Source organism: Besnoitia besnoiti (genome assembly GCF_002563875.1).
Source record: "Besnoitia besnoiti strain Bb-Ger1 chromosome Unknown contig00007, whole genome shotgun sequence".
Classification (NCBI taxonomy): Eukaryota; Apicomplexa; class Conoidasida; order Eucoccidiorida; family Sarcocystidae; genus Besnoitia; species Besnoitia besnoiti.
Window position 1 is genome coordinate 2,108,090 of NW_021703915.1, and position 26,792 is coordinate 2,134,881.

Here is a 26,792-nt window from a genome sequence, read left to right on the forward strand (position 1 = left end):
CCTTTTCCATCATGACAAGCTTGCTACATACACGACGCCTTCCGAGTTCACACGATGAAATTCGTCTTCCCCTGCTAGGCAGCCCTTTGTGAAATTTATATGGAGTCTGTACACGACCTCGAACGGCCTACCAATACTGTACGACCGGAAGGGGGTTACTACAGCTCGCTGGTCGCACCAGGTGATTTTCTACCCTCAAGTCCTTTGCAGAGTAGATACTGTACGGTGCCTGATTCCTATGGATCGGCCGTGTCTTTTCTCTTCTTCCGGTGCTAGTCGGGAGGAGGCGCTCAGCGTGGCTGCAGAGGCTGTTTGGTACGCATCGGCCGTGGCGGACATACTCGCGCCACCTTCCCCTTTGCTCGAGGCTGCGGTGCTTCCTTGTGAAGCCTTTGACGCCTTCTTCCCCCCCTCTCAGGCTCGCTCGTGGATCTCCTTGCGTCCACCGCGTGGCTCTCACACAAAACGCAGCCAAGGCGAATCAGGGGGTACAGTGCTGCCACCAGGAGAGACTCGACTAGAGGTTGCTTTCCACGTTTGTGACAGTGGGGGGGCGTGTAGCCAACAAGCGGACTGTGGTGGAGAGTTTTTGCATGCATCCACTGCGGAGGAAGAAACAGGACTCGGCAATGAATGGGTTGGGGTCAGCTTAGACGATCTTTTCAGACACCTGGCTGTGTGCCAGTGCAAGCAGAAGAGCATGTACGCCGTCGCTTTGTCGCAGCTGCGCTGTCTTTCACACGACAAACGGCGCCTTCCCCCAGCCGAACAAGCTTCCCTGGAGCGAGATCAGATCAGGTGGGCACGCCTGGCCCTGCTAATGAACGGATGCGCCCCTTTGCCTCTAGCGGTTGCTGAGGAGTGCGTGCGCATGCGTCAACAAGAGATACAGGAACGCGGTGACCAGGTGGCCGAGCTCGTCATCGGCGCCGCTAGCCAGAGACTGAGGAGCGGAACACATGACAGTGAGAAAGAGGTGGACTGCTCATGCGAGCTGACGGATGCGGAAGACGCTGAAGCAGTCTCAGCTACAACTAGATTGGCATGCCACGCCACGGGAGCGCAGATGGGCGAATTCAGGGAGAAGAGGGAAAGATGGAAAACACCCCGGCCGAGCCAGTGCGCCTCTGAATCACAGGAGAAGCGCCAACCACCTCCCGTAGACGTCAGTGGCGTAGTAACGAGAACTGGAGGAGAAGCCACGGGAACCAACAGTCGATCTGCATTTTGCCAACTTTTTGAGGGAATCAAAGAAGAGCTTGCTTTCAGCAAAGTCTTGCTTGAGCTGCACCCCAAATGCGGAGAGCTATGGGCTTCACGTCGATTCGTGTGCCGCAACGTTCTCCGCCTGCTCGAGCATGCAATTCGCTCGAGGAGTCGCGTGCGTGGCTTATCTCCTCCGGCAGGGGTCTTCACACCCCCCTCGAAGGAATTGAGCAAGCATCGATTCAAGACACCTCCTACGTCTCGCGAGGCGCCCGCGTACGAGAAGGGTGTCCTGCCGCGCTGCGTCACAGGGCCCTCTGGCGCGGAAGACTGGCGAACTAGTTCGGGGTGTTCGGTCCTACCCTCTGGACACGAAAACAGAGTGCGCGCGGACGATATCGCGATCCAAGTAGGGGGTGAGACAGAACGCGTCGAGAAAGACCCATGGTTGGCGGCAGAGCTGGCGGCCTTTGTAGATGCTGAGCTCGGGATCGTGGCAGATCACGCCACTCAGAGACCTCATAGCTACCACGCGTGGGAACACTTTGCGAAACTTGAACACGAAATGAAGGCGTTCTGGCGTAGTTGTCAGGCCGCTGCGAGGCAGACGCATGAGAAAACTCCTAAAACTGCTCTCATAGGCCAGATATGCGGGCGGGAAGGGATGCTGCTGACAGATGAAGCCCCAGAGAAGAGCTTCGTAGCGGAGCTACAGGACAGGACTAGGGTGCAATTTCTATCTTTCGTTAAAACGCAGTGCGGCCTCCTGGCTCACTCCCATGCCCCGTTCCACCACATTTCAAAAATGTTCGACAGCACACTGGCGTCTGCCTTGTCTTTGGCACATTCGAAGCCAGTTACGCGCAAGGAGCTTTCTGACATGTCTTCTCGCGGCGGAGCCAGCGACGGTGCTCCCGTGGCATCCTTGACGACACTTACGACGCAGAAACTCCGCGCTGCCCGCAGTCTGCTGTCTGACTTTCTCCAGTTCAATGCAGACGTCATTAACATTTTCCCTCACGCGGAGGCTCCATGGTGTGGACGGGCAGCGCTTTTCGCAGCGTACATCCGCAGATGCTTCGTGTGTGCCGGGGATTTCTCTTTTGAGAATACGGATGGCCCTCCAGACTGCGATGGCAATCGCAGACACCACGGCGTCTACGAAGGCGTCAGAGCAGACTCGGCTGCAGACGTAGGGAGCCAGTCTCCCTTTTCTTTTGCAGACCAGCAGCTTCGGCCGGCAGACCGTGATGTGCCCTTTTGTGCTGCGTTCGCGTCCGAGAAGGCTGCGCATTGCAAAGAATGTGAATCTGCCGCGTGCTTGGATGGTTCCGAAAGCTTCTCGCAGCATGTCCAAACGCTGATTCGGGACGAGCTGCTGTGGAGCCATTCGTTCGTACAGAGGGTCTTGGAGCAGGACAGAGGAAGTGTGAAGGACCACCAGCGAGCGGAAATGATCACTCGATGGCAGGAACGTCACCGGATTCGCTTGTCGCGAGAGTTGCTGAGGGCAAGTGTTAGTATGCCAGTTTTAAGTTTTGCAGGCTGACAGGATTCCAGAAACGCATCCGCAAAGCTGTTTTAGAGGGATGCGAAAGTTCCCATAGTGCCCGGGACGGTGCCTTCTCCTTACCTCGCTCTGATCTCAGGATATTGGAGACGGTACATTGCATCATTCGCCGGAAACTAAACTCAGAAATGTGTTGTGACGTGGATATCTCATGTAAAGAACCTTGAAGTCTAGTTGAGACACTTGAAGTCTTGTGGCAGTTACTGGAGCAAGCATAACAGCTCATTCCCATAGTCAGCTACCACGCATACGCACGGAACTGCCCTTGGGGTTAGATGGTGTACTGCGGTGCAACTTCACAGAGGTTTTCGGAGGCAGACCCTCAGGCTCTTCACTACTGCCCTATGAATCACATCTTCCACTCCAGTCCTCTGCTACGTCTTTCGTCGTCGAGCAACTTTTTATGTAGGATGTCAACCGTCGCTCTGCTTCTGGGGACGCTGGCGTTCTCTTTTGCGATCAAGCCTTGCATAGTATTCCTTTAACCGTATCTTCTGGGCAGAAGAGAATCTCTCAGGATGGACAGGAGGTGCGGGAAGCCCCTGCCAATTTCTTCCTGCGAGGCTGGTAGTGGTGTGCTGGGGTGCGCGCTTCCCTCGTAGTCGCGGCGGGAGATGCAAGTCTTGGCCTGTCTTCGCGTCGAGCCGGTTGAGAGCATGCAGCCAACTTCCGGATGGGCGCGATGGCTTGCTTTCAAAGTCAGCTTTTCCGAGGTCTGTCCACGGACTCCTGTGGCTGGCCACGTCTCGTCGGCGTGGGAGATCTTCAGGTGCTACCCCGGAGGCTTCCAGGGACAGGCAGTAGATCTGACTTTCCGGAATGAGCGTTGTTTCTTCCCGGGCGTGAATATAGGCTTGTCTTCTGTCTCCGCGGAAGACGACGGGCAATCGTTCAGGGTAGTAATCCCCAATGTCCACACGGTCTTTGATCTCTTTCAAAAACTCGCTCAATACCGTTTTCAGCTCGTCGAAGTATTCGATGGGTATTTCCCGGACACGAGCCACGCCCTCCGGCTGCGCAGCTTCTGCCGTACTTGTTTCAGATGTACCCCTCAAGTCTCCAGAAGACAGCATCGAGAGCAGGGACTTTTTTTTGCTTGGAGGGGGGTCGAGCGGCCTCCTGAGAAGCTCCTGCTCCTTTGTCGCCCAACCGGCAACCTGGATCGGAGCGATAACAAACCCGCAACACAGCTTTTCCGCATGCGACGGATGCCGGAAACTCCGCTCCGGCAGCTACTAGGCGTAAGTGATCGGCGGACGCGCGTAGAGTCCCCGCTTGGGTCAATTCTTCTTTTTTCTGCGTATCTGCGCGCTTTCAGGCTGTGCCTGCCGTTGCGCTGCACTTCAACCGATCTTTCGCCTGGTGGTCGCTTCTGTGTTTGCCAGACAACCAGTCGCAACTGTGGCTCACTTTATACTTCCCGCTGAAGAACTGGAAGGGGCCCAGTAGGCCTGGCTCGGCACTGTCCCAGTTTTGGGTGGTTTCATCCGTGGGAGCAGCAATACATTGACTAGCCCGCAGCACGCGAGGAACAGATACGGGCTTCGATGTTGGTTTGCCAGGCCACGAAAGAGTGAGATTGAACGGAAAACGAAAACGTATTCCGTTTGTGGACGGCTCAAGCACGGCAGGTACCTGAAAGGACATCTTCAAGGGCGAGCACCGATCCAGCCGATCCAGAAAAATGTTACAGCCAGACGTATCCCCATGAGCCGGTGCATTCAGAGTGACCTTATCTTGTGTCCATTTGCGCGCCATCGAGACTACAGATGCAAGTGCTTTCCGTCGCGCTGAGGCTGCGGTCACATTTCGCACGCGTATGAAGTGTTCCCAGCGCAGAGCACGAGTCTGATGTACGTGGTAGTTCCAGAAGGAAACGGCCTCAAATCATCCCAACGCATACTGCTAAACTAAGGTACGTTATGATTCGCAAATTCCGTGTTGGAGGCGTATGAAGCTGCCCTCCACATTCGGTTCGGCTGGTGCTGCTTCTTGGACTTCGGAGACAGGGCAAAATCGAAGAATCCGCCGGCACAAGGGAGGTCGAGGGTTCGCTCTCGCCATGTCCATGAACCACGCGATGGAATTCTGCAAGTTAAACGTACAATGGCTTTTTTGTCCTGCTGCTCAGAACTGGGATTGTGGGAGAGCCTGCGGTTGCCGACGTACTGAAACACCAGAAAACAGACGAAAAGCAAGAAAATAGGCTCGCATTCTGTGCAGCCGCGAAGCCAATCCCGAATATGATCTGCAGATATCGGTATATCATTGACATGTGTACCTGAATAAGTGAAAACCCAAAAATAACCCTGCTGCGGAGCTGCGGTCGATTTGTTTGGTCGAACAAGGATCTCCCGTTGGATCACTTGCGACCGTTGTCTTACGCGGTAGTTGCGAGTCTTTGGTTGGTAGTATTCGTGATCGTTCATCATTGGGTTTACTTCTGTTATCCACTCGTGCCCCGCGTATGTATCGAAGAGGACAAAGCCGAACAGGGGTCGACGCTGCAAGAGAAATAGATGTGTGTGACCGGCTGCTAGTCGTGGACTTTGACGGCACAAGAGATCCCCTGTGGGCCTACGGATGCAGCATGGAACTCGTAAGACTGCCTGATCTCAGATGAAGAGCGGCTTTGCTTCCTTCCACCTCGCCACGATTGTGGTGCACGAGCAAATGCTGGTATGACTGCTGTGCTCAACTGGGGCCAAGGCGTATGGAACACTAGAAAAAGGATTGGACAGCGTCTTCTCGGGCCTGCATTGTTGTATCCGAGTCATTATGATGGCAGACTTTGATACCCCACTGTTGGATTGTTTAGCACTGGCGCTACTACAGGCCGAAGGAGATCTGGACGCCTGCAAGAATTCGTATCGGGCTCGGGCTCGACAGATGCCGCGGGTAGTAGGCTGCGGCAGCTGTCAGTAAATAATTGCGGTACGGTAATTCACACAAAGTTTCTACTCACTCGACGCTTGTGCTGGTAGACCCCCTCCTCTATGAATATGAACAAGTCTGTGAGCAAGAGGATCTGCCCCGGAAAGATCTTAGGCAGTACCATGAGGAGGGGAAAGAAGAACTGACGCGTGATGATATTGCTGTGGGCCACGAACACGGTACTGTTCAGTTGAATGTCAAGACAAGATTCGAGGACTTGGCTAAGGAAATTCTCATCCGTATAAAAGCCTCCTTTCTGGGAAGTAATATTGGTCGTGCCCCCGATCCCAGGGGGCGAAATGGAGACAGCGTCAAACCCGAGCCTGTAGGCGTCTGCGAACAGGAGACCGCAGGTTGCCTAGGGCGAGAAGACTATCCATCCTCCCAGGTGCGGCACATCCTGGCGATCACTCGCTTCGCGATGAATGCAAATAGATCAATACTCAACCTCCACCAAAGCAGGCCGCTACCGGCGAAAGGAATTCGCAGCCTCACGGTTCTTGGATTTGTTGTGCATCGTTTAATTTCAGTTTCGGTAGTAGCATATGCTTGACTCACTGGAACCCTTGCATCCGTCATACTGTCCTCCGCTGGTCAACCTTGTGGAGCATATAGGCTGGTGTGACAAAAGTAAAATTAAGCTAGCACTGAAGAATGGCTGAGATGAGCAATGCGGGGATGAAACTTGGTAGGAAGCATCCGCGTGAACCGCCGTTCTGGATCACCACTTGCTAGACACTCTCCAGTCACTTACGATGGAGAAGGTCGGCGTCCGCCCAGGTTCTCGCTGGCATCAGGCCCATGAAGACCACTGTCCCATACGCTTTTTCACTGAGAACGTGCGTCACTGCGTGCAGACAGCAAGGGCATCAGCTCGTTTTCCGCACCACATGCTTCTCTGATACACATGCTCGTTAGCGACGCTACGCGGCTTGGCCGACTAGGCTAGAGAAACAGAATATGCCTCCCCTATTTGCTTCACTAGTTACCCCCATCCCGCCGAGGGGGTTCAGTGGCTTCGACACACGGGAGCTCACTTCACCTCCTCAACTGACCACTGGAGCAGGCTTACTTGCCTCGTGCTCCACGTGAATAGATGCTGCTGACATCCCGCAGCTTGTGGTCTGGCGCATGCTGTAAGGGGTATCCCATCTCAATGGCATCAGGACCTGCGTGTCCCCTAGAACAACACAACACTGCGCCAGTGCCTGGATGAGTTCAGATTCACACGTGTGAGCAGCTTTGAAAGCGGTGCGCCTACGCGTTTGGCTGCCCGCGGTGGGTGCTCTCTCCGACGAAGTATGACGTAGGTCACTCTGCGCAAACTGCAAGGCAGGTACGGAATTCATGGTAAGTAAAAGTTTCAAACGGCATAATTATCCACGTGGATAAGGAGTCCACATGGAAAACTCTGCAGTGCACTCGTTTTCTGAGGGCCTACACGTATTTCTCCCTTCTGCGTGTGTGTATTACCGACTCCTGGGGTACCCTCTTGCTGAACTCGCAGAAACGGGTAGAGGCAGTAGGCCATAGTACCATTCCGTACTTCTCGTACCTCTCATAACGAGGATGCCAGCGGCAATGCAGAACGCAATAAAAACAGCCCACGCGGCCATCCAAAGGATAGCGGAAAGCCTCCCCAGCTGCATTAAAACAAAGGCCGCAGCAGGCCGCACCGCCAGGGGCTTTGTGTGGACGCCAGCTTGCAACTGCTTATTGCAGATGACTCCAAGGATCCAAGCGGCTTACCAGCCTCAAACCACGGTCGTTCCTCCGATATGTGCATAAGCCAAGATACGTTCCTGTAGGGACCAGGATCATGATGAAGACATAACCCAGCAACAGCTTCTTTCTCAGAGTTCGTGCGCATTGAGCGCCGAGTTGCCTCCGAAAACTCGGAGTGGAAAGCCGGTGCTAACTTATGATTCCAGGAAAACCTGACACCTGTGCCAGTCGGGTTAGGAGAAATAGATATGTCTAAGAAAGTCCACCCCTTCCCCCCACCCCCCCCGCCCTGTGTGTGCCATTCGTCTAAACGCAGTCGCAGATAATGATCGATTGCCACGCCGCGGACCTATTCCCCAAGGGATGCAGAAGCAGAATCCAGCAAGGACGAGCCAACGCATCCTACAAACAAGCAGCGCACGAGAATCCCCATACATACAAAGCACGCGGAGGGGCTGCGTCCCGGAGGGGACTCGCGACAGAAGGTCGCCGCACAGCGACCAGGCAGCGATCTGGGAGACCGCCCAAAGATCGCGCCAGAACCGTTAATGACAAAGCGATTGTGAACTTCCAGGAACAGAAGGCACAACAACAGCGCATGTGCATCCAGAACGCATGACTTCTTCGCCTATTCTCCTCGGTGGGCGCCGGTTTCGCCCTACTCAGGTCTTGATGAAACGCCACGATCCTATTTGACAGTACCTCCCTATTAGAAGAAATGTTCGGCATGACTTGTGGCGGAAGTGTGTCTGCAGTTTCCCCTTATAGTGTAAGATTGTGAGCAACTTCAGATACAAAAGCCTGTCTCAGAATGCAAGCACGGACCGGCTTGCCATCTTCGTGCCAGCGACCACTTTTATCTCTTTGCCGCTCTTACGTCCGCTCTTCTTGCTTCATAGTTTGCGCACATGGACATCTCCCGCAGAGGAAGCATGCGTCAGGTTGTATTTCCGCCGTAGCAGAGTCCTGTTCCAAAAGCTGTGTGCGCTCGCTTGCATCTTCATTTTTCTTCCGCTCCTCTGACCCTCTAGATCGATATTTGTCACTCTCTTCGCCGTGCGTCACCGAACGATCGGCGGCAGGCGACCAACGAGCGGCACTCTGCCGCGCATCTTGGTCATCATCAGAGTCTGACTCAGTTTCGCTGTCTTCGCTGGGGGCCTGTTCGAAGAGCTGCAACCGAGTCACGGCGCCCAAACTTCTATCTCCACCCGTTGACGCCGTGCTGGGAGCCTTCCCCGGCGTCTGTGGCTTGAAAACTCCAGACGCGTCCGAAGACCCACTTTCAGAGGAATAATCACTAAAGACCCGCGCTTCGTCTTCATCGTCGGCGACGTGGCTGTTCATTGTTGTTGATGAACGACTGCCCAAGCACTTCGACCCGCTTAGTGTGACGCTGTGACGGTGCTACAGACCGTTCAACAGCTCCTTCTGCCGTGCGCAACAGAGCCCTGAAACCGTTCATTGATTGCCCCCAAGAGGTTTTCGAGATCTGGCGCAAACTAAAGCCGAGTGGTCTGAAGGGTTGCGCATCCCACAGTCACCACACGACGGATATCTACGCAGCTACACCTGACATCAGAGAAAGGGGTAAAGAGAGTCCCTCTGTTGGTGTACTAAAACAGAATTTCGCAAGAGAAAGCAAAAGAACGGAAGCTGGCGGCGTAGTCACTAACATCTTACAAATGATCATGTCAGCATTTGGAGCTTCCAATTATGACCAAGCAATAAGCTGAATAAAAGACACGTGCATCACGGACGCTTTTCCTCCTTCGGTATATTCGACGACTGCCACTCGGGAATCCCCTTCCGCTTATACCGTACCCCCCGCTACGCAGGCCTCCCAGATTAGCGAGCGTGCAATTTCCAGGGTCGCATCTTCTTTATTACCTAAACCATGATAACGTGGATCTCGTTGCTCGGGGAGCACGCAACCCGTGCGAACCCAATTACAAACCAAGACTAGAGAACGAGGTAGACAGAGCCAAGTGGAGATTTTTTTGAGCTGCTTCCCGCACGTACAAGGTCGAGCGTGTTCCAAACCATGTGAAAAATTGACAAGAATTTCGGCGGTTCATGGCGAAAATAATGTGTTTTTGCTGTGCGCTGTGGGGAGCACAGAGTATGCATGTACACACTTGCTGCACTGCGGCAAAGTAGAGGACGACTCTCGCGCTCTACTTCCATTTGCGCCGTTCCACACAAAACGGCAGATTGTGTGACTCGAACAAGTTTTCACAGGCAAGCGGTTTCATCGCCTCCTTTTGTCACGTTCATAGGCGTTGCCATTGAGGGCAAATTGAATACCGATGCGCGGCGCCCGGAAGGCACGGGGGTGAAGAAGGGACGGAAACTGAAGGAGAGAGTAGGCGGAAGATGGCATATGTTCAAGCGGCGCACTCCACGCTAGCACGTCCTTCCATATTTGAGGTCATCGACCTTTGGCAAATCAGGCCCGCACCTATTACTAGTATCACAGCCTAGGAAACACATTTTTGCTACGCGTGGATTGTACAGAAATGGTAAAGACGCAAATGATCTACTCTCACCCATCGCTGGCGCTTTCACTGGTATGTCGACTTACAGCCTGCCTGCAGAAAAGACAGAGCGGCATCACACGCTAGTTAAAAGTTGTGAAAGCTCCGCTTTAGCTTTCGTGCACAATACTTCCCAGCTACCCCAGCGGGGACAACCCCTTGATAGCTTTAGGCACTGGAGCTCCAGAAACAGTTGTTTGTTGCATGCCACGTCGCTGCTGCTGCTTCTCTTACTAGACGTCGCACTATCGAATGCAAGAGCAGCATCAAACGTACGTGAGTGATGCCCGTTTTTATCTGGAGTACACAACTAACAACAACTAGAGAACCAGAGGTATCCGACGAACATAGATTCAGAGCATATTGACGATAAGCTCTGACTGCTCAGGCTGTTGAATAGGCATTTCAATTCGGTACAATATCGTTCACTGTGTATTTATCACGAAACCGACTGTGGAGTTTCTACTAAAGCACATCATGGGAAATCACGCTAACTTGCTCAACAAATCCTGTCCCTTTGTCGAGCGGTCTACGACGCCCGCCAGCGCTCCGAAGCTCACCGGTTCAGGCGCGTTTGCTACCTGCTAGGTTTGATGCCCGATACTCGATGCAAGTGCCGGTGCCACCGGCTTCCGCGCGTACACTGACTGCAAGACATCAGCAATTTGCTTCTCTCCAATACGCAAAGCCTTTCAGAATAGGAAGACACAAAGTGGCGACATTCAGACCCAAATGGGCCTGTTCGTTATCGCTGCCTGCGGTCTTCATCGTGGTGTTTTTCGAGAAGCTGAAATGTGTAAACACTCGGACAGGCTTCGACAGTGGAAGATAATCGGTGGCCCTGATGAACAATCCGAATTCCCGACAGCGAGAAATCTTGCCACGACTGTATTCATGAATGCACACAACGGACGAGTGCTGATAACCCGAAAGACGACATCGCGTTGAACGCGCAAACATAGTACTGTACTCCCCTTATCATGCGGACTACTGACGGCAGCAGTGAATATTCAGAGATCTTTTACACACGCCGCATCGTGGGCTCGAAGAAGCATTCCCAAAGCTGCGGATTGAACTCGGCCTGCGCAATGCAGCCATGCGGCACACTCCGTCCCAAGGCTGGGATTCCACATTGGATTAAGCCGGAGCCGATGCATCCACGATGTGTATCAAGAGATGACGGAGGTGAAAACTACTGCAGATGCCACAGAACGCAGTGGATGAGGACAGAGTGTCCTCCGTGGTACGAACTGTTTTGCTCAGTGCGTTGGATGCTTCGACACCTTTGCCTTCCCTCGGCTGTCCACATGGCAGCACACAATATAGTGGAGTAGTGAGTTAGCGCACGAGGTCATCGCTGTGCGTTGGGGAGGCCGTCAGCACCAAGTCCAGCCGCCGAAGCGTGGAAAACGGCAGCATGCTGCTGCCGTGCGAATACGAGACACTAGATGAGGAATGAAACCGTAAAAAATCTACACTGGGCGTCGCAAGCAAGCAGACAAAACTAATAAAATAAAAATACAATTCATAAATGAGTAGCTTCGCCAGTATGAGAGGGGTCCAGTGCTTTTGGCGAATCGACGGTTGCCACTTCACTGTCATGCCTAAGTGCCGCCCAGATACAATGAGGCATCAGCGGGAGTTTTCACAAGCACCACAAGGAGATGTATATCGCGTGTGAGTTGAGGTAGTGAGTGGTAACCCCGCAAGCCTCCTTGAGGCAGAGAGAAGAAAGCGGCAAATTGAGTTTGTGCCAGTTTTGTATGCGGCTAGCGAGGAGTGATTATCCGAGGGCAGTAGGTGATGCGGGTCGGATGAACGGGACGCAGGCGCCTCATCTGCCCACGCCAAGCTCCTCGAGGTAAGGCAGGAAAGTTCCCTAGACGTTTCCTTGTCGTCGGATGCGTGCCGTACGTGTCCGTTGCATGAGTCACTACCCAGATGGTGGCTCCAGAGCCGCGAGACAAGCAACACCGTTCCCCTGACGAGAAAAAAAGCGGACAGTTTCAGACTGTCACCGGCTCGAGGAGCAAGACGGAAAGATGCGTGCACCTTAATATGGCATGACGACGAATCCTCCCCATCAGTTCTTGCCTTGTCGTAGATGCCCGTTGTTTAACATGGCAGCCGCACTGCAGCATGCGAGCTCCGATGTAGTCCCGTGCACTGTGTGTGCACCTTCGAGAATTGTGCGCGCTCTGCACCCATGATGTTTTCCAGGGGGAGCCCTGTTTCCCCTTTAAATTACATGCACAGTTTCACGACGGAGCAGGTGTTTGCTGCCGCGTTAGCTGTGACGCCAGCTTGCAGTCCAGGTGCTTCGAGATGATCAGTAGCCCCCACCGTTTTCTCTAGTTTTTTTCCACTTACCCTTTCACCCCCCCGAACTCAGCTTGATACCTACTTTCCACAACGAGACCGCCTTACCGCATGACCGTGAAAAGCTATAATCTCCTTCTAGCGAGGATCGTTGCATGCTCGGGCAGCGCAGCATGCACGGAGTTCTTTACGTGCTACCGTTTCTGCAGTTGCAGTGGTTCCCTTTAACGAGCCCTTCGGATATGCACGACACTTCCCTTTGAGCCTCTTTCATCTGGTTCCCTCTATTTTCCTGCCTTTTCTCCTGTGTCTTATGCGTTCCCTTGAAGGGGCCGTATTTGCGTTGAAGCAGAACGAAACTGGGTCCCCACACTTTTTTTGACGATTTCGACTATCGACGCATTCGTCTATTCGTCCCTCCCACAGGTTGTCTGCCTAAGAAGGACAAAATGGGGAAAGCAAAGAAACAACGCAAAAATAGAGGGAACCGCTCGGCGCCCTACGAAGCCGGAGATGTCGACATGATGGCGGAGACTGGCCCGAGTCCGGATGATGCTGTCGATGACCCGACGCTGACTTCCCAGCCCAAGGAGCAGGTAAACGCCTAACCCTGTGTTCTGAACTTTCTAGGGCTCTTTGAGGATTTGTCACCTGCTCAGAAACAGGGTATCTTCTGGAGAGGTTGGATTTCCAGGTGGCGGCAGAGCGAAGATGAGGGAGAGGCCGGCCGCCCATGCCCATAGCAGAACCTCTGAAGCACATGGAAACTCGACAGTTTTCGTGGACTCTTGGCTCGTCCATTCGATGAAAGGAGTCTGCATGCGATGTTCAATTTGCGGAACCTTTAAGCTTCAACCGGCTCTGCGATGCCATGCTCTGTTTCTTGCGTCGTAGGCGAACGGCGCTGGCGATAAGGCGGAGGAGCCCGGCACAGGAGGCAGGCAAATCCACAAGGTAAGGCAGCGTGGATTGATGTGGCGAGTGGAACGGAGAAGCGCCACATTATCTGTGCTTCGAAATGAATCCGAGCGTCGCCCTGCCACGGTTGCTGCGTCGAACGTGGAAGTGCTAATAATTTGGTTGGCCAGTCGCGCTTGAGTGTTGAACGTGTACAGATCGTATGCTGCTTCTTCTGATTCAGTCTCACGATCTTGGCGTACCAATTGTGTTTGCAGCGACAAGCGGCGGAGTGGCGGAAGATGAAGAGCGAAGTTGCCCAATTAAAGAAGCAGCGGCAGAAACTGAGAAAGAAAGTTGTAGCAGAGCGGGAAGAGAGAAAAAAGATTGGAAAGTTGATAAAGGCGAAGATTTCTTCAATGCGGAAACGACACGACGAAGAGCTAGAGGCACTTGGTCTTGGTAAATCACTTCATAGCGTTGACGCTGACGAGAGCATGGCAGTTGATGACTGATAATATCGTGCAGACACTCACTTCTTATCCATGAATCACAGCAGTAGCTCTCACTTTTTAAAGTGCTGCTTTGGATTGAACTGTAACGCGTCGGCCTACATGAATACATAATCGTTTACGGGAGCAGTGGCGCTGTTCCACCGGTCTCGGGCTGCGTGCGCTGTCAGGCGTAACTCAGTTTGGAGGGGCCTGCCGGTGGGGCTGCGTGTGCATCCGCCTGGTTTTGGAAGCTATCCATCGTTCTCCTGCAGTTTCCCGGCTCTCTAGTGAACCAAAAGCAGTCACAGGCCGAACCTGTAGCTACGGCGCCGGGCGGGTAGGTGCCGCTACAAGTTTGTTACGAGACTGCAGCCAGTTATGTACGCGGTTTCACAGATTGGTTTCGTAGACTCAGAGCAGCCGGCGCCGAGACATTCGCCCCGCAACGTTGCACCACGTCGAAAGACCACTGCCTTTGTGCAGCTTCCGCTTAAGCACGACGTATAGCCTGCGTCGGCGTTGCTGAGACGAAATCTCCAGCCACGGCGGAAACAACGAAGCATCCCTGTCCAACACGAGCGACTATATCAGTTCCCAGGGAACTCGCTAGGTAGGAACTTGCAGATGACAAACGGAAATACCACGCAGTGGACGAATGTCACAAAGAATGAATGAGGTCCAGCGAGAGTGGTACTGGAGGCATAGCAGTAATCCCAATCTTCGCGACCATCAAGATGACTCGCGCAAAGAATAGTGAGTCGCCACAGGTGCTGTACCCACGAGCCAAGGAACAAGCCGAAGACCAGCATTCCAGCCCATCTGTAAACAAAGCGCAGTCGACGTACGCACGACGGATCCTAGAGTGGAGTTTGCCCCAAGGTTTCTGTCAACTCCCTATGGCGTCTAAAGATGACTGCTCGGCCCAAGAACTATCCAATCATAGGTATATGACTACGGGTACGCGAGGGTCAGCAGAGACGGAATAACCTTGGACTCAGGGATCTCACCTGTGTAATGCAACAAGCCGTGATGCTCCTGACGCGCCAGCACTAGAATTATCAGGTTCTTTATCCCCACGGGCCTTCGGTATTGCAGCAGTGACCGTTCCCCGCGTCAGAATGGATCCCAAGAGCAGAAAGAAATTTGCAGCACACGCGATCTCTACCACAGTCTCCCAGCTCGATTCCGACAGATCGCTTTCGCCAGTACTGGTTAGGGGTGACTCGCGGTGAATAAAAGCGCCCCACGGACGACGCCAATGCTCCCCGGAAGAGTCTCCTGTACCTGCCTCCCGCACGATTGCTGGTGCAACAGACGAAGCGAAGGGTGGACCGGAGATCTGAGTTCAGTTGGAAAGTCAGGCAGCACATGCTATTTTTCTATTTTTCATGCTCATCAGTTTTGCCAATATGTTATTCGTGTCACGCTGTAGTCTCTAGAACAGACTGAGAGTCTCGACAGAGGGTGTGGTCGACAGCCTGAGCTGGCTCGAGAGGCCGCGCGTACGGTAAGGTGTCGTGAAGAAGCCATGATGACTCGTTCATGCTTCTAGTTTACAAAGCAACAACTTTCGGGTAAACGCACGCCGAGCACACATGGTGCGGACCATGACAGAGAGAGTATCGCACTCAGCCATTGCCTGCTCGTCCCTAAATGTGCGCTGACAGCACAGGGGGCTGTCCTGTCGCGTCGCTGTACTCGCAGCCCCTCACCACGATAGAGATCAAGGAGTAAAATCCAATGAGTGCGAGGACTGACTCAAGCACGCACAAGAATGCGCCTATCCGCCGCACGCCGGTCACCATGTTCCTGAGCGGCAGCTGACTGGAGAGTGTCGATAGCATGTTGCCGTTGCGGCACCTGCTTGATTATACGCACCGCGGCGATAGGGTGCTTGCAGCTATGCATAGGAAAGCAACTGGCGGTAGTCCCGCGATCCTTTTGAATCACCAGCAGGCACGTCACGAGAGAAGCTCTAAATAAACACGCACCGCGCAGGTTCGTCCCCCTGTTCAAAGCGTTTGCTCTGTACGGAAGTCCCGAATAGGCATGCACAGAAGAACCAGCATCACAACGAACTTCGACAGCAATAAAACTGCAGTTTTGCGGCCAAGCAACACAGCTCGCTGTTGCTCCGCGTAACATTTCTCCGGGCACACGGCCTGTCAAATGTTCAGCACGAAAATCGGGGGTTCACAGCAAAGATGAAGAGCCATATGCCGCTTTACGAATCCTTAACCTTCATAGAATTTGTGCGGAACGAATTCCTGTAACATTCGCTGCTAGCTGTGTCAACCCGTCTGAGTTGCCATACAACGCGACCCCGCGTCGCACTGCCGAACGTGACGTAGGTCCTACCTGCTGACGGCGCGCGAACCTGGTGCCTTCCCACGATAAACTTCGTAAAGAAAAGTACCTCTGGTTCACCGTTGCAACTGCAAATGACCCCAAACATGTGCCACGATCCAACAATCTTATTGGCCTGCCTACGCACAGGAGGTGCAGCAGTTGTCCACTGAGATATGCATGCATGTAATGCGTTGTCATGTGGTTTTTCGTGTGAATACGGAGGACCACACGGGCAGCTGCAGAACGCGGTACGCACAGCCTCTAGAACCGAAGAAGACTGGGCAGCGTTGCGATACAAGGGAAAATGTGGGAATTTTCTCTGCCCGTACCAGCTAACCAAATGTAAACCCGCGCTGTGGAAGGGCACATGTGTTTTGTTGCCGTCTTGAGGCCCCCAGGAAGCTGAAACGTTCGTTGCCTGCCACAGTCCAACAGAACAGTAGTTGACAAAGCGTTGCCGCATTCCCTTAGCGCGGGGGAACTGGAAGTTGGCACCAAACAACAGCAGACAGCCTTGGCAGTTCCGGGGGCGATGAAACGTGTTCAGCCGCCATCGTGCTAGCCCGCTTGCAGCAGTGTAGTTGGGTCGCGCTCAGCTCGGTCCCCCTCTTGCTTCGCATGTTGGTTGCTTCCCGTGAAACTCGCTTGTGAAGGCATCTACGTTCGGACCATCACAACCTTAAAACAGATATATCATGAGCTACGGACGACAAGCATCACAACGCAGCGCACACTAAACTACGAGCCGTTCTGCCTGCGTTGGGGTCATTTGTAATCGATTATTGAAGCACGACTGAGTGAACACTTCCGCGTCGCTCCCTATCAGTGGAAATCCGACACATGCGTATGTACCTGCTGCTCGCGCACCGCCCGCCCTTCCTCGTAGTGCCATACAAAAGAAACGTGGGTCGCACACATCGGGCGGACGTTGCTAATGCCGCGGGTGCAACGTGCAAACTTCAGCGAAAACGTTCGCGTGGAAGACCATTAGCGCGAGCGCGTGTGGGCCTCTGATGCAGTGCCGAACGGCGTCGCACTTTCTGCATACAGTTTGCTTTGTCGGATATTTTACTGCGCGTTAATCACTAATGGTGGACTCGTAAGAGGAGCGCCTCCCAATGGAACACAAGTGGTGAGGCTAACGATCTTGACAGCGCTCGGCAGAACGGGTGCTTGCTCCGCGCGTGCCTCCCAATTCTGCCACTTTCCTTTACGCCTTGCGATGCATGAGGCACACTAACTGACAGAGAGATACTACATGAGTTCTGCGTTTCTTACCGGTGACCGTGGTGTCGGTAGACGCCAGCCCGCCGTTGGCGATACCCCGCACACTCCCCAACTTCATAAGCGGCTCCACCTAGGAACATGACGGCCCTAGCCAGCAATGTCAGGAGTGAACGACACGAGTTCTCTCGACAGCTGAAAGACCCATATGCCGGCTCCGTTCTGACTGAGCCTGTCGAAGCATCCGCCCTCATGGGCAGGAACCAGGGCAAGGTGCAAGCGTGGTTTTCAAGAGGACATGCAGCGTCGTCCTTCCCTTCTGCACAGGTCCGCTTCGATAATGGTACGATAGTCGCCACCGTGGAAAGCACCCAAACGCGGCGGACGGAGGACAGGTGAGAGCGAAGATGCGCGAACGAGACATCCCGGCCCCACAGAGAAACTCTAGGCTTTTAGGCCGTTCCCAGTCCCTTCGTTACGCTTCCGACAGAGCCTCCCCCATCCTAGCTTGTTTTCGAGAAGTCAGGATTTCGAACATGCAAACCCCAAGCTCCGCCAACAGGACGAAACGAAACAGCGGGAGATTTAACGAATGTCAATCGCCGCGGCTTAGTAGGGCTCCGCCTTGCGAACTCAGACATTCTTAGTACCACTACCCTGTCATTTGCGCTGCGTTTTCGCATCTACTGTTCAAATTTCCCTACGTTGACCCCTAGAACTGAAAAGGAGTTGATGTCCCAGTGTCGATGGTAACATAGGGGGGGTGGAACCTCTCGCCGGGGGTGTCGCATGTTCATATCTTTTGCAACATCTCATCCTTTTCTTCGTATGAGCGTACCCCGAAGGAGGGCGGCGCCCACTCTCGTTCGACGAGCCTTCGCGATACAAAAAGCATTTTGGCCACAAAAACGAAATGATGCGCTGTCGGCTCGGACATTCTTTGTGTCGTTCGGCGCAGCTGCCTCATAAATACGCTGTTGGTCACTCTTTGCTCTTCCGGTCAGAATTGCCTATTTCTCTCGTGTACAGTGAGCAAACTAGTGCCTTGTAGGAGTAGCTTTGTACATTCTAGCACATGTCTGACGCGTATTTTATCGCCTTTCCATTCGTTGGGCTTCTTGGTATGCTCCGGGCGGCTTTACCTTCTGTGTCGTGCCGTAGCCGCCTGTTGTCTTTCGCATCGCGGTAGCGACCCCCCGTTTGTATTGCTGTAGATTCGTTCCCTGCTCGTCCTTTGAAACGCTCTTCGGTGGCTTTCTAATTTTCTATTTCTTTCCCGACTGCTACCTTGGATATTTCCTCTTTGTCTTGATTCACTGCAAGCGATCTTTGCCTCACGCCCAGTTTTGTATTCCCGCTGCCTTTGCTTTGAGTGTGCGTGGCTGCGTCCCTTGTTCTCTTGTGGCCCAATTCTTGCTGTCGACGACGACGTTGTGCTCACTCTATGGCCTTCTCTGCGCTGCGACTTGTGCCCGTAGCTTCCTCTCGACGAACTAGAAAAGGATACGTTCAATGAGTCTGGCCTCTCAGGCTGAACTGACGCGCCTTCGGTCCATTGTCTCTCGCGGGGTAGCAGGCGGGTGACCAAAGCCGGAACCAGCTGGCGGGGGCCGCTGAATTTCGCGCAACGCTTTTCTTGGCACAGCTCCGCGGAGGAAGGACGTGCGTTGAGCGCTGCGCCGACCGGAAGTGAATCCACCTTTTTCCTACAGGGCGGTGTTTCACAATGGGATTTTAGACTGAGCGTGCGGCAGACTGGTTCACGAAGCCCTCACTGCCATCTGGAGAACCTTTTTGACGCCTCCCCTCGCCGCACTGGAGAGCTCCCCATTCTTTGGTTTTGTCTGCTGGGAGGCGCTGCTGAGCCTCCCGTGTGTGAGGGTCATATCCCGTGTCTGGGGGGAGGAGAAAGTCGCCGCCGGGCGTCTTCGTCTGAGAGCAGTGAGTGCCGCTCCTTGTCTTCTTCTTCGCGGGTCCGCGGGGAGTCTCGGTCCACCGCTTTTTGACTTGTGCAGGCGCCAGGCTTTCATAGGCGACCGACCGCGGAGACAGAGGCCTTTTCTGCGGCGTGTGCAGAGCGCCAGGGTGCCAGCCCGCGCCAGCGGTGGAAGCAATGGCGGGGCCTTTGACTTCCGCGCCTGTCCCTTCTTTTCGTCATCCACGCGTTCGTTCGTATCTGGCGGGCCGCGCCTGTCGCATCCTCTCGGCGTCTGTGCTGCAGGCCTCGGCTCGCTGCCGCGGGTAACTCGTGGCCTTGTCTCCTGTCGACCCGCGTCTTCTTTCATCGCTTCCCTGTTGCCGCAATCTCTCCGCTGCGGTGGCTGTGAGCCCGCTAGAGAAGAGACGACGAGAGGCTCATCGACAGCGACGGTCGGGAAGAGTGAATCGCGAAGACGTTCCAAGGTCAGCGGGGGCGCCGATTCGCGGCGGGGGGTCCTTCATGCCTCGCCTGTCAGCAGATCCTGGGCGCGGAAAACCACGGAGGACGCGAGATCCAGCTCATGTCGCGCTCAGCGCCGTGGCCCCGCTCCTCCTTCTCAGCGGTCGGTCAACCATTCCAGGCGACCCACCGATGCGTGCAGCACCTTTCCGCACACAGCCGCGCCGCGGCTGCGGCGGCAGTGTACGCCGGCGCCTGCAGCAGAGCCCTTCAGGCGGTCACGTGGAACATCGTCGCCGTGGATGTCTCCTCGTGTTCTTCCCCCCCCGCCTCTCCGACGGCCTCAGATGCTGACAGTCACGGACCCGTGCTCCAAGGAGCGCCGGGGCCTGAAGCCCCGGCGCAGCGTCTGGCTCCGCTCGAGGAGGCCCGCGACGTGAGCGCGTCGTGCGCCCCTCCGACCGTGGAGGAAAACGTTTGCACGAGCGCAGACCGTACGCGGGTCGCCGAACTTCACCACCAAGACATTCGTGACGCGCCATCGTGCTCGGGCGGCGAAAATCGCGGGAGGGAGCGCCGGAGCGTGGCGGTCGAGGAGACTCATCAGGCTAGACCCTCAGCGCCTGCGACTCCTGCGTTGCGTGACCAGCAAGAGGAAAGCAGGGACTCGCGAACGGCAGCAGCGTGTGCTGTTCTCCGAACCGAGGCATCTCGGTCGGATGTTGCTGGTGCCGGCGCTGCTGGTGGACGGACCAGAGTGCTGGGCCCAGACAGGGAGGCCTTGCGCGCGTGCGCGGCGAGCGGAAGCTCGCGGGATGGAGAGCGATGTCGGAGACTGAGGGAAGTCTGTACGGCGGAAGAGCCGTGGCTGTCTCTGGGGACCCCGCAGCAACTTCTTGTGCCGACTGGGAGCTTTGCTGAGCTGCGGAAAATCCTGTTTGTACCCCCCAAACGTTGTTGTGAATCGTGTGCGAGCCTGCTCGGCTCGGCAGAGGCGTCGGGGCGAAGCGGGGACGTTTCAGGCGATCCGCGCGATGAAGCGAGATCGCCTGCCAGCGACGCCGCGGCTGATAGGCATTCTTCCACTTCCAGGCCCCGCGCGGATGGGGAGCTCCAGGTGTCTTGTGGGAGTGCGAATCGCTGCCAGACTTCGGAGAACGTGGAGGGCGAGACCGGGCAACGCGCCTCGTGCTGCTGCGGCCGCCCGGTTGCGCCCGATGCCTTCACGGTACTCGAGGTCAGCGTGTCGAGACTGCGGCGGTCCGGCCCTCCGTCCCAACTTCTGCTTCTCCGCTTTTGCCCCCGCCAGCGGTTTCCTCGGAGGTGGAGAAGACAGGAAAGCCGCATCTCTTCCCAACCATGCACAGCGGACGCGGCGGCTGGCGCCTCCAGTGAGAGAGAGGCACCGACCAGGGCCGATGACGCCTCACGCGGCTCTTCGCCGGACCACGTGGAGGCCCAGAAGACCCACAGTGACCCCGCGGAAGGCGATGCGGGTGCCGGTCGCGCGGATTCTTCGAGCGCTAACGCCTCCTCTTGCGAGGGCGCAGCGGCCGCCCCTCCTTGGATCACGCTTGAGAACTTGCTTCTGGGCCCTCGGGGAGGGACGGGGACGCGCAACAGGCCACGGCTGGACAGAGGCGACGCTCTGCACGGATTGGGCGGTGATGGGAGTCGAGGAAGGGAGACCGAGACGCCTGCTGCGGAAGAGGCGAGAGGCGTCTTGTTCTCTCTGTTGGCGCGGCGCACTGCGGCCGCGGATGGTCCAGAGTGCGTCGCTGCGTTTCATGTGAGCCGGTCAGCGGCTGCGCGCCTGCTGAGCTTCGAGCGACGGCGGAGAAGCAGGCAGCGGGACGCCGCCTCCTGTATGTCTGAGACAGATCAGTGGCTCGCCCTCAGCGCGTGCGGCAGCGCGTTTGCGCGCGTCTCCTGGCGACCGGTGAGTGCCCTGGGGGCCGAAGAAGAGATGCGCGGGGGGGACGGCCTCCGGGCTGCGGCTCCGCAGGACGAAGCCGAGTCAGGAGGCGAGCCGCATGGGCCAGAGGAAGGCGCCAGCGCTCAGGCGTCCGAACGAGAGGAGGAACTGGTTGTTAAGGAACTTGTTTTTTGCGTCGTGCTTGTCCGCATCGTTGACTGGAAGATTGCACCTTTCCCTTTTGGGAGTGCCTGGCCTCTGCTTTCCAAGCCAGGCGCAGAGGCGACGAGGGACTCCCCCGAAGACAGCCGAGATCCTCAGTGCGTGGAGGCCCTCCGCGGCTGCGCCGAGGGTCGAGAGGGCCGGGGCACAGAGACGCGCCACGAGGGAGGCCGCCCCGCCTCACTCTTTCCGTGGAATCCCGTTCAGCTGGCGTTCGTTGACGAGGAGGATGTGCACGCTTCTGTATGTCCTGGCGGTCAGCGAACCGAGGCTGGAGTAGAGAGCCGCAGCGAGAGCGCCACTCGAGAAACGCAAAGGGGCCGCAGTTTTTCGAGGAAACCGTTCCAGTATGACAGCTTCTACGGGAAACTGTTGCGCGGCAAGGACACGACAGACCCTGCCAGTGTCAACTTGTTTCTCGGGGCAGTGGTTTTTCCTGTTTTTTACTTCTTCCCGCCCAAACAGGCTGCTGCAGGGGACAGTCGCGCACAGCCCCTCCCCGTTCTCTGGCTCCGACGTCGGGACGGGAGCACGGACAGGCGCGGGGTCCAGAAAGTCCCCAGTCCCCTCTCCGGGGGGGACTCCGCGGACTCGGCGCCTGGCGTCTTTTCGTCGTTGCCGCGCGCACAGGGCCACGGAGGTGCGTGGGCGAATGCATCCGCTGCGCCGCGCTCGCGGACTTCTTCTGCTGTTCGTTCTTCCTCCCTTGACGGCCAAACGGCGACAGCTTCTGCTCCTGGAGATGCGGCTGGAAAGGGCTCGGGGCGGAGCCGAAGTGCGTCCTCCTGCGAAGACGGGGGAAGCGTCGAGGCGTCGTTCCCGCTCTTCTTTTCGCCTCCTGCGGACGGAATTAGGGCCGCAGAGGAACGCAGCCCGGCGCCCACTATTCGTGGCGGCTCATCTGAGACCGAGTTGGCGCACGTGAAGAGGCAGAGTTCGTCGAGACTCGACCGGCACCAAGAGCGACTCAGCCTCCCGGCGCCGGCTGGCTGCCGCGCCGATCCTGCATCCGTGGAGAGCGCAGAAGGAAATTTAGAGACGGGGCTACTCAGTGAGAGCGATCCAGCGCCTTTACCCGAATTTGTAGACGAGCTGGAGCCGCCGCGAGCTCTGGCTGGAAGGCGAGAAGGCGGCCCCTTGATACAGGAGTCAACGGATGGTCGGGGTGCGAGCGACGCCCCTCAGGGCGTGCCCGTGTCTCCGGAGAGGCAGGCGCAACCTGACGGAGAGCTGAGCAGAGGCCGAGGGAGTGGGGAGGAGGGGAGAGAAGATGGAGAGACGAGAAGTGCAGCCAGTGGGCCTGGGACCGCTGCTGCTGCTGCGGAGTTGTCGGAGGCCGGGGCGGAAGCGGACCAAGAGGCTTCGCGGTTGAATATGCTGCTTCAGCCGTATTCGTCGCCTCTGGGCTGGAAGGGTTCGGTCTTTCCGTTTGCTTCGCTGCAGTCGCCGGCGCCTGTCTGTGTGGCGCCGCCGTCTACTGTCGTGATGGGAGCGCCAGGCGCAGGCCAGGAGTACGACTACCGCTTTCGGCAAATGTACGCCACGTGGCAAGGGCAACAGCTTTACTGGCACCAGGTACTTTTGCAGCGCTTTGAGGGCGAGCAGTACCATCGCCACCTCCGTCGCGCCTCTCAGATGCAATACGCGCCCTGGTGGACGCGGTTTTATCAGCATCTCCAATCGCACCTACCCCCCTCTCGCGTTCCCACAGCCCTGTCTCCCTCACAACGCCACGTCGTCGCGCAGGAGGAAGGCGTCTCGGGCGAGGTGTCGGGAAGCATGCCTGGAAAGAAGGAGACCGAGGAGCGAGCCGCAGGCGCCTCTGCGGCCCCCGCGGGCCCCTCGACGACGCACGACCGCCATCGCGGATACCTGGTGCACCCCTGCTCCCCGTCGGCACCCCTCCCTCTGGGCGCCGAGCGCGTCCGGTGCTGGAGCGACCCGGCGCTGTCGGCGCTACCCGCAGGCCTGTGGTCTCAGCCGGTGCTCCCTTGTCAGCCTCACGGGCTAGAGGAGGCGCCTGCGCCTTGCCTGCCTGGCGTCCGCTGCGCCGCTGGCAGGTCCGCACTTCCGTCTGTTGAGAGGGGAACGCAGAGGAGGAGCCGGGGTAGCGGAGAAGGCGCGGAGGCGAGCGGGGCTTCGTCCGGAGACGATGGCGAGCAGCCTGCGAGTGGCGACCGTCCACGACAGGCGCCCCCGCAGACCTCCAAGGATGCACCGGCGAGGTGTGAGCCGAAACAGGAACGCGACGGAGACGCAGGAGCCAGCGCGGAGACGAACGATGCAGCAGGCAGCGAAGCCGAGCCCAGCGAACGCTCGCGGCGGCAGAACGCAAGCGAGGGCTGTGGGCGGCGGTCACACTCTCTGGAGCAGGGGAGACGGAAAATGGAAGGCGCACATACTCGACCCAAGACCCTGCTTCTGGATGCCCCTGCCGGCGGCGGGCTGTCGTCCTCGACTCCTGCGACGCCCCTTGCGTCCCCGAACGGGCTTCTCCCTGCGACCCAGACGGCGCCCGCAGCCTCGGCGTCGTGCGCGAGCGGGGGACCGTTTTCGCTGGCGGCGTCCACGAGAGCTGTCGCGGCAGCGCCCTTCAGAGCTGCACACCCCGCCAGCGCTCAATCCAGGGGGGCGGTCGACCCTTTTTTCTTCAGTGGGCTTTGCTCGCCAGGCGGAGCGACCTTGGCGCCTGAAGGCGGCGGTCCCCAGGGGCCGCCCGCAGCGTTCGTTCCCGCTTGGCCCTGGATTTACTACACTCTCCCTTTCTTGGCAAATGTGTGCTCTGTGGGGTCTCAGCCCGTCCTATATCCTTTGCCGCCCGCGCCACAGTCCCAGAGGGCTGAGGACAGCGCCAATGCTCGACGGGCGAAAAAGGGGCTGTCGCCCTCCATCCCCGGAGTCGCGCCGGCGTTCCCCGCCATCCAGACGCCTGCCACAAGCGGTCATCTGCTGCCTCTCGCCGCTTTCCTGCCCCATTCTCCGCAGTCGTTCGCCGCGCCGGGAAGCGTCCCCTACGCGCAGCTGCAAGGCTTCCCACCCTGTCTCTCAGGTCTCGTTCCGACTGACCGGGGTCTCACGCTGCCCTCGGGTGCAGCGGGGGCGCACACTCACATCGGCGCGGTGCATCCAGCGCTGGGCCCCCCAGTCCTGCTTCCTCGCTTTTCTCATTTTTCTCCGGTCAGTGACGCGGCTGCGAGTTTTGGCCCTTTGACGCTCCCCCATGTGCTTCTGCGGCATCTGCCCTACGCCGGGGCGGTCGCGCCGCCGCCGCCACATGCCGCGTGGACGCCAGCGAGCTTCGTCGCCTCCTACGTGCCCGCAGCTGCCTTCGTGAGGCCCGCGCCGGCGCCCGCGGTGGCCGCGGCTGGAGACCCGAGAGGCATGCAGCCGTCGGCGTCGGGCCCCGGAAAGGAGGGCGCGTTCGAGACAGGGCCGCAGTCATCGCCTGCCGTCGCCGCGGTCTCGCCATGGGTTTCCAGCGCCTTCGCGCATAACGCAGCGAGCGTCTCGCCGCACCCGCAAAGCCGCCAGTCTCCCGTGCACCCCACGGCCATCGCGGCAAGCGGCGAGGCTCGTGACTTCGCGGTCTGTCCGCCCTGTGCTCCTCCTTCGGGCGCCGAGCGGCCAGCGCAGCAACTCTCGCCTCTGTCTGCGACGCCCGCTCCCGACACTTCTGCCGCGTGGGGCGGCGCCTTGCCTCCACAGGGGAGGGGGAACGCCAGAGCGGGCGAGGGGCCGCGGGCGGGGTCTCAGCAGCCCCTTCCCCCTGGTGCAGAAGGTGCGCGGACTCCTGCCACTGCCCTCGTTGGACGGCGCACCGGCCCCGCGGCCCCGCCTGCGTGGCTGCCCCCGCCCGCGGAATCAGAGGCGGGTCGCGGGGCCGGGGCGCCGTCCAAAGAGACCCCAGAAAGCTCAGGGGCGTGCAGAACGGGGCGAGCGGCGGACCCCACGCAGGCGTGTCGTGCAGCTGGCGCCGCCTGCGCCGCGCGACAGGCTCCGTGCGCCTGTGGAGAGCTGCAGAGGGGCGACGGAGAAGGGACGAGAGACGAACGGAGTGGCGCGGGAGACGCGCCACACGCCCGCGCTGCCCCCCCCACAGGGCTGGCATCCTCTCCTTCCGCTCCCTCTCTCGCCGCCCCGTGCAAGGCGCCCCCCGCTCGCGCGGAGGACCCCCAGTCGCCAGGGCAGAGTGCGCCAGAAGACGGTGAGTGGAGGGCTGCCAGCCCACTAGAGGCTTCCAGACCGGACATACACGCCCAGGCGCAGCCGCTGGGACCCCACGGACGGACACCTGCAGGAACCGCGGAAGACGCGCGAGAAGAACGCGAGGCCGCGCATCGAGCGCGCGGCTCGCCTCACCCAGTCACGCAGCAACATGAATGCGGAACGCCGGAACCGTACCAGGCAGCTCCTGTCGCAGCCCCCTGCGAGGTCGAGCGTGCAGATATCTCGGCTGGTGGCGTCCCCAGCGGTGCTGCAAACGGGTTCACGGGTGTCCGCGACAAACCCAGGCGCTTTACCGCGCCGTGTCCTTCGTCCTTTTCCGCGCCTGCTGCTTCCTGCTCCCTCACCACGCCCCAAGACACCGGGCAGCCTGTTCAGGCGTCGCTCCAGGCAGAAGGGGACGCGGGCTCAGCTCGCTCGCCTCCGTCGTCTTCTTGTCTTTCCTCGACGTCGGCCGGCTGCGCCGCCTCTCAGTCGCCGTCATCTGCTCCTTCCCATGGCCCCCTATTGTCCCCCCTTCTTCGTCTGAGGCCGCGTCCTGCTGTGTCTCGCGCGAAAAGGCGGAGGCCCGCGCATGCGCGAGGCTCGCGCCGGCTCGCCGGTCGCCTGAGGCTTCTTCATGCTCTTCCGCATGCTCGTCGGGGGCGGCAGAGGCCCGCGGGGCTTCCCCGTCCGTTGCGGATTGGTCGCCGCCACCCGAAGCCGCTGCGGCTGAGGGAGAAGACGCGCCACAGCGCCAGGTGAAAGGGCTGCACGAGAAAGAGGGAACAAGAAATCAGACCAAGCGGGAGGCGGT

The 26,792-nt window shown here is 57.7% G+C and overlaps 4 protein-coding genes across 4 annotated transcripts; 3 read left to right on the forward strand and 1 right to left on the reverse strand.

Annotated features, from left to right (window-relative positions):
* Positions 1 to 238: 238 nt before the first annotated feature.
* Positions 239 to 2,755, forward strand: BESB_073110 (uncharacterized protein; the record flags this gene model as incomplete). Its single annotated transcript, XM_029365684.1, has 1 exon — positions 239 to 2,755. One exon carries the CDS (start codon positions 239 to 241, stop codon positions 2,753 to 2,755), a length of 2,517 nt encoding a protein of 838 aa, XP_029218168.1.
* Positions 2,756 to 3,189: 434 nt separating this feature from the next.
* BESB_073120 (uncharacterized protein) lies at positions 3,190 to 8,782 on the reverse strand (the record flags this gene model as incomplete). The annotated part of the gene is made up of 9 exons (XM_029365685.1): positions 3,190 to 3,933; positions 4,187 to 4,318; positions 5,074 to 5,280; positions 5,832 to 6,043; positions 6,465 to 6,557; positions 7,266 to 7,353; positions 7,460 to 7,512; positions 7,785 to 7,837; positions 8,523 to 8,782. The coding sequence occupies 9 exons, from the start codon at positions 8,780 to 8,782 to the stop codon at positions 3,190 to 3,192; spliced, it is 1,842 nt and encodes a 613-aa protein (XP_029218169.1).
* A 3,958-nt stretch (positions 8,783 to 12,740) lies between these two features.
* Positions 12,741 to 13,703, forward strand: BESB_073130 (uncharacterized protein; the record flags this gene model as incomplete). Its single annotated transcript, XM_029365686.1, has 3 exons — positions 12,741 to 12,887; positions 13,186 to 13,245; positions 13,467 to 13,703. 3 exons carry the CDS (start codon positions 12,741 to 12,743, stop codon positions 13,701 to 13,703), a joined length of 444 nt encoding a protein of 147 aa, XP_029218170.1.
* Positions 13,704 to 17,507: 3,804 nt separating this feature from the next.
* Positions 17,508 to 26,740, forward strand: BESB_073140 (uncharacterized protein; the record flags this gene model as incomplete). Its single annotated transcript, XM_029365687.1, has 3 exons — positions 17,508 to 17,650; positions 19,271 to 19,658; positions 19,712 to 26,740. The coding sequence occupies 3 exons, from the start codon at positions 17,508 to 17,510 to the stop codon at positions 26,738 to 26,740; spliced, it is 7,560 nt and encodes a 2,519-aa protein (XP_029218171.1).
* Positions 26,741 to 26,792: the final 52 nt, after the last annotated feature.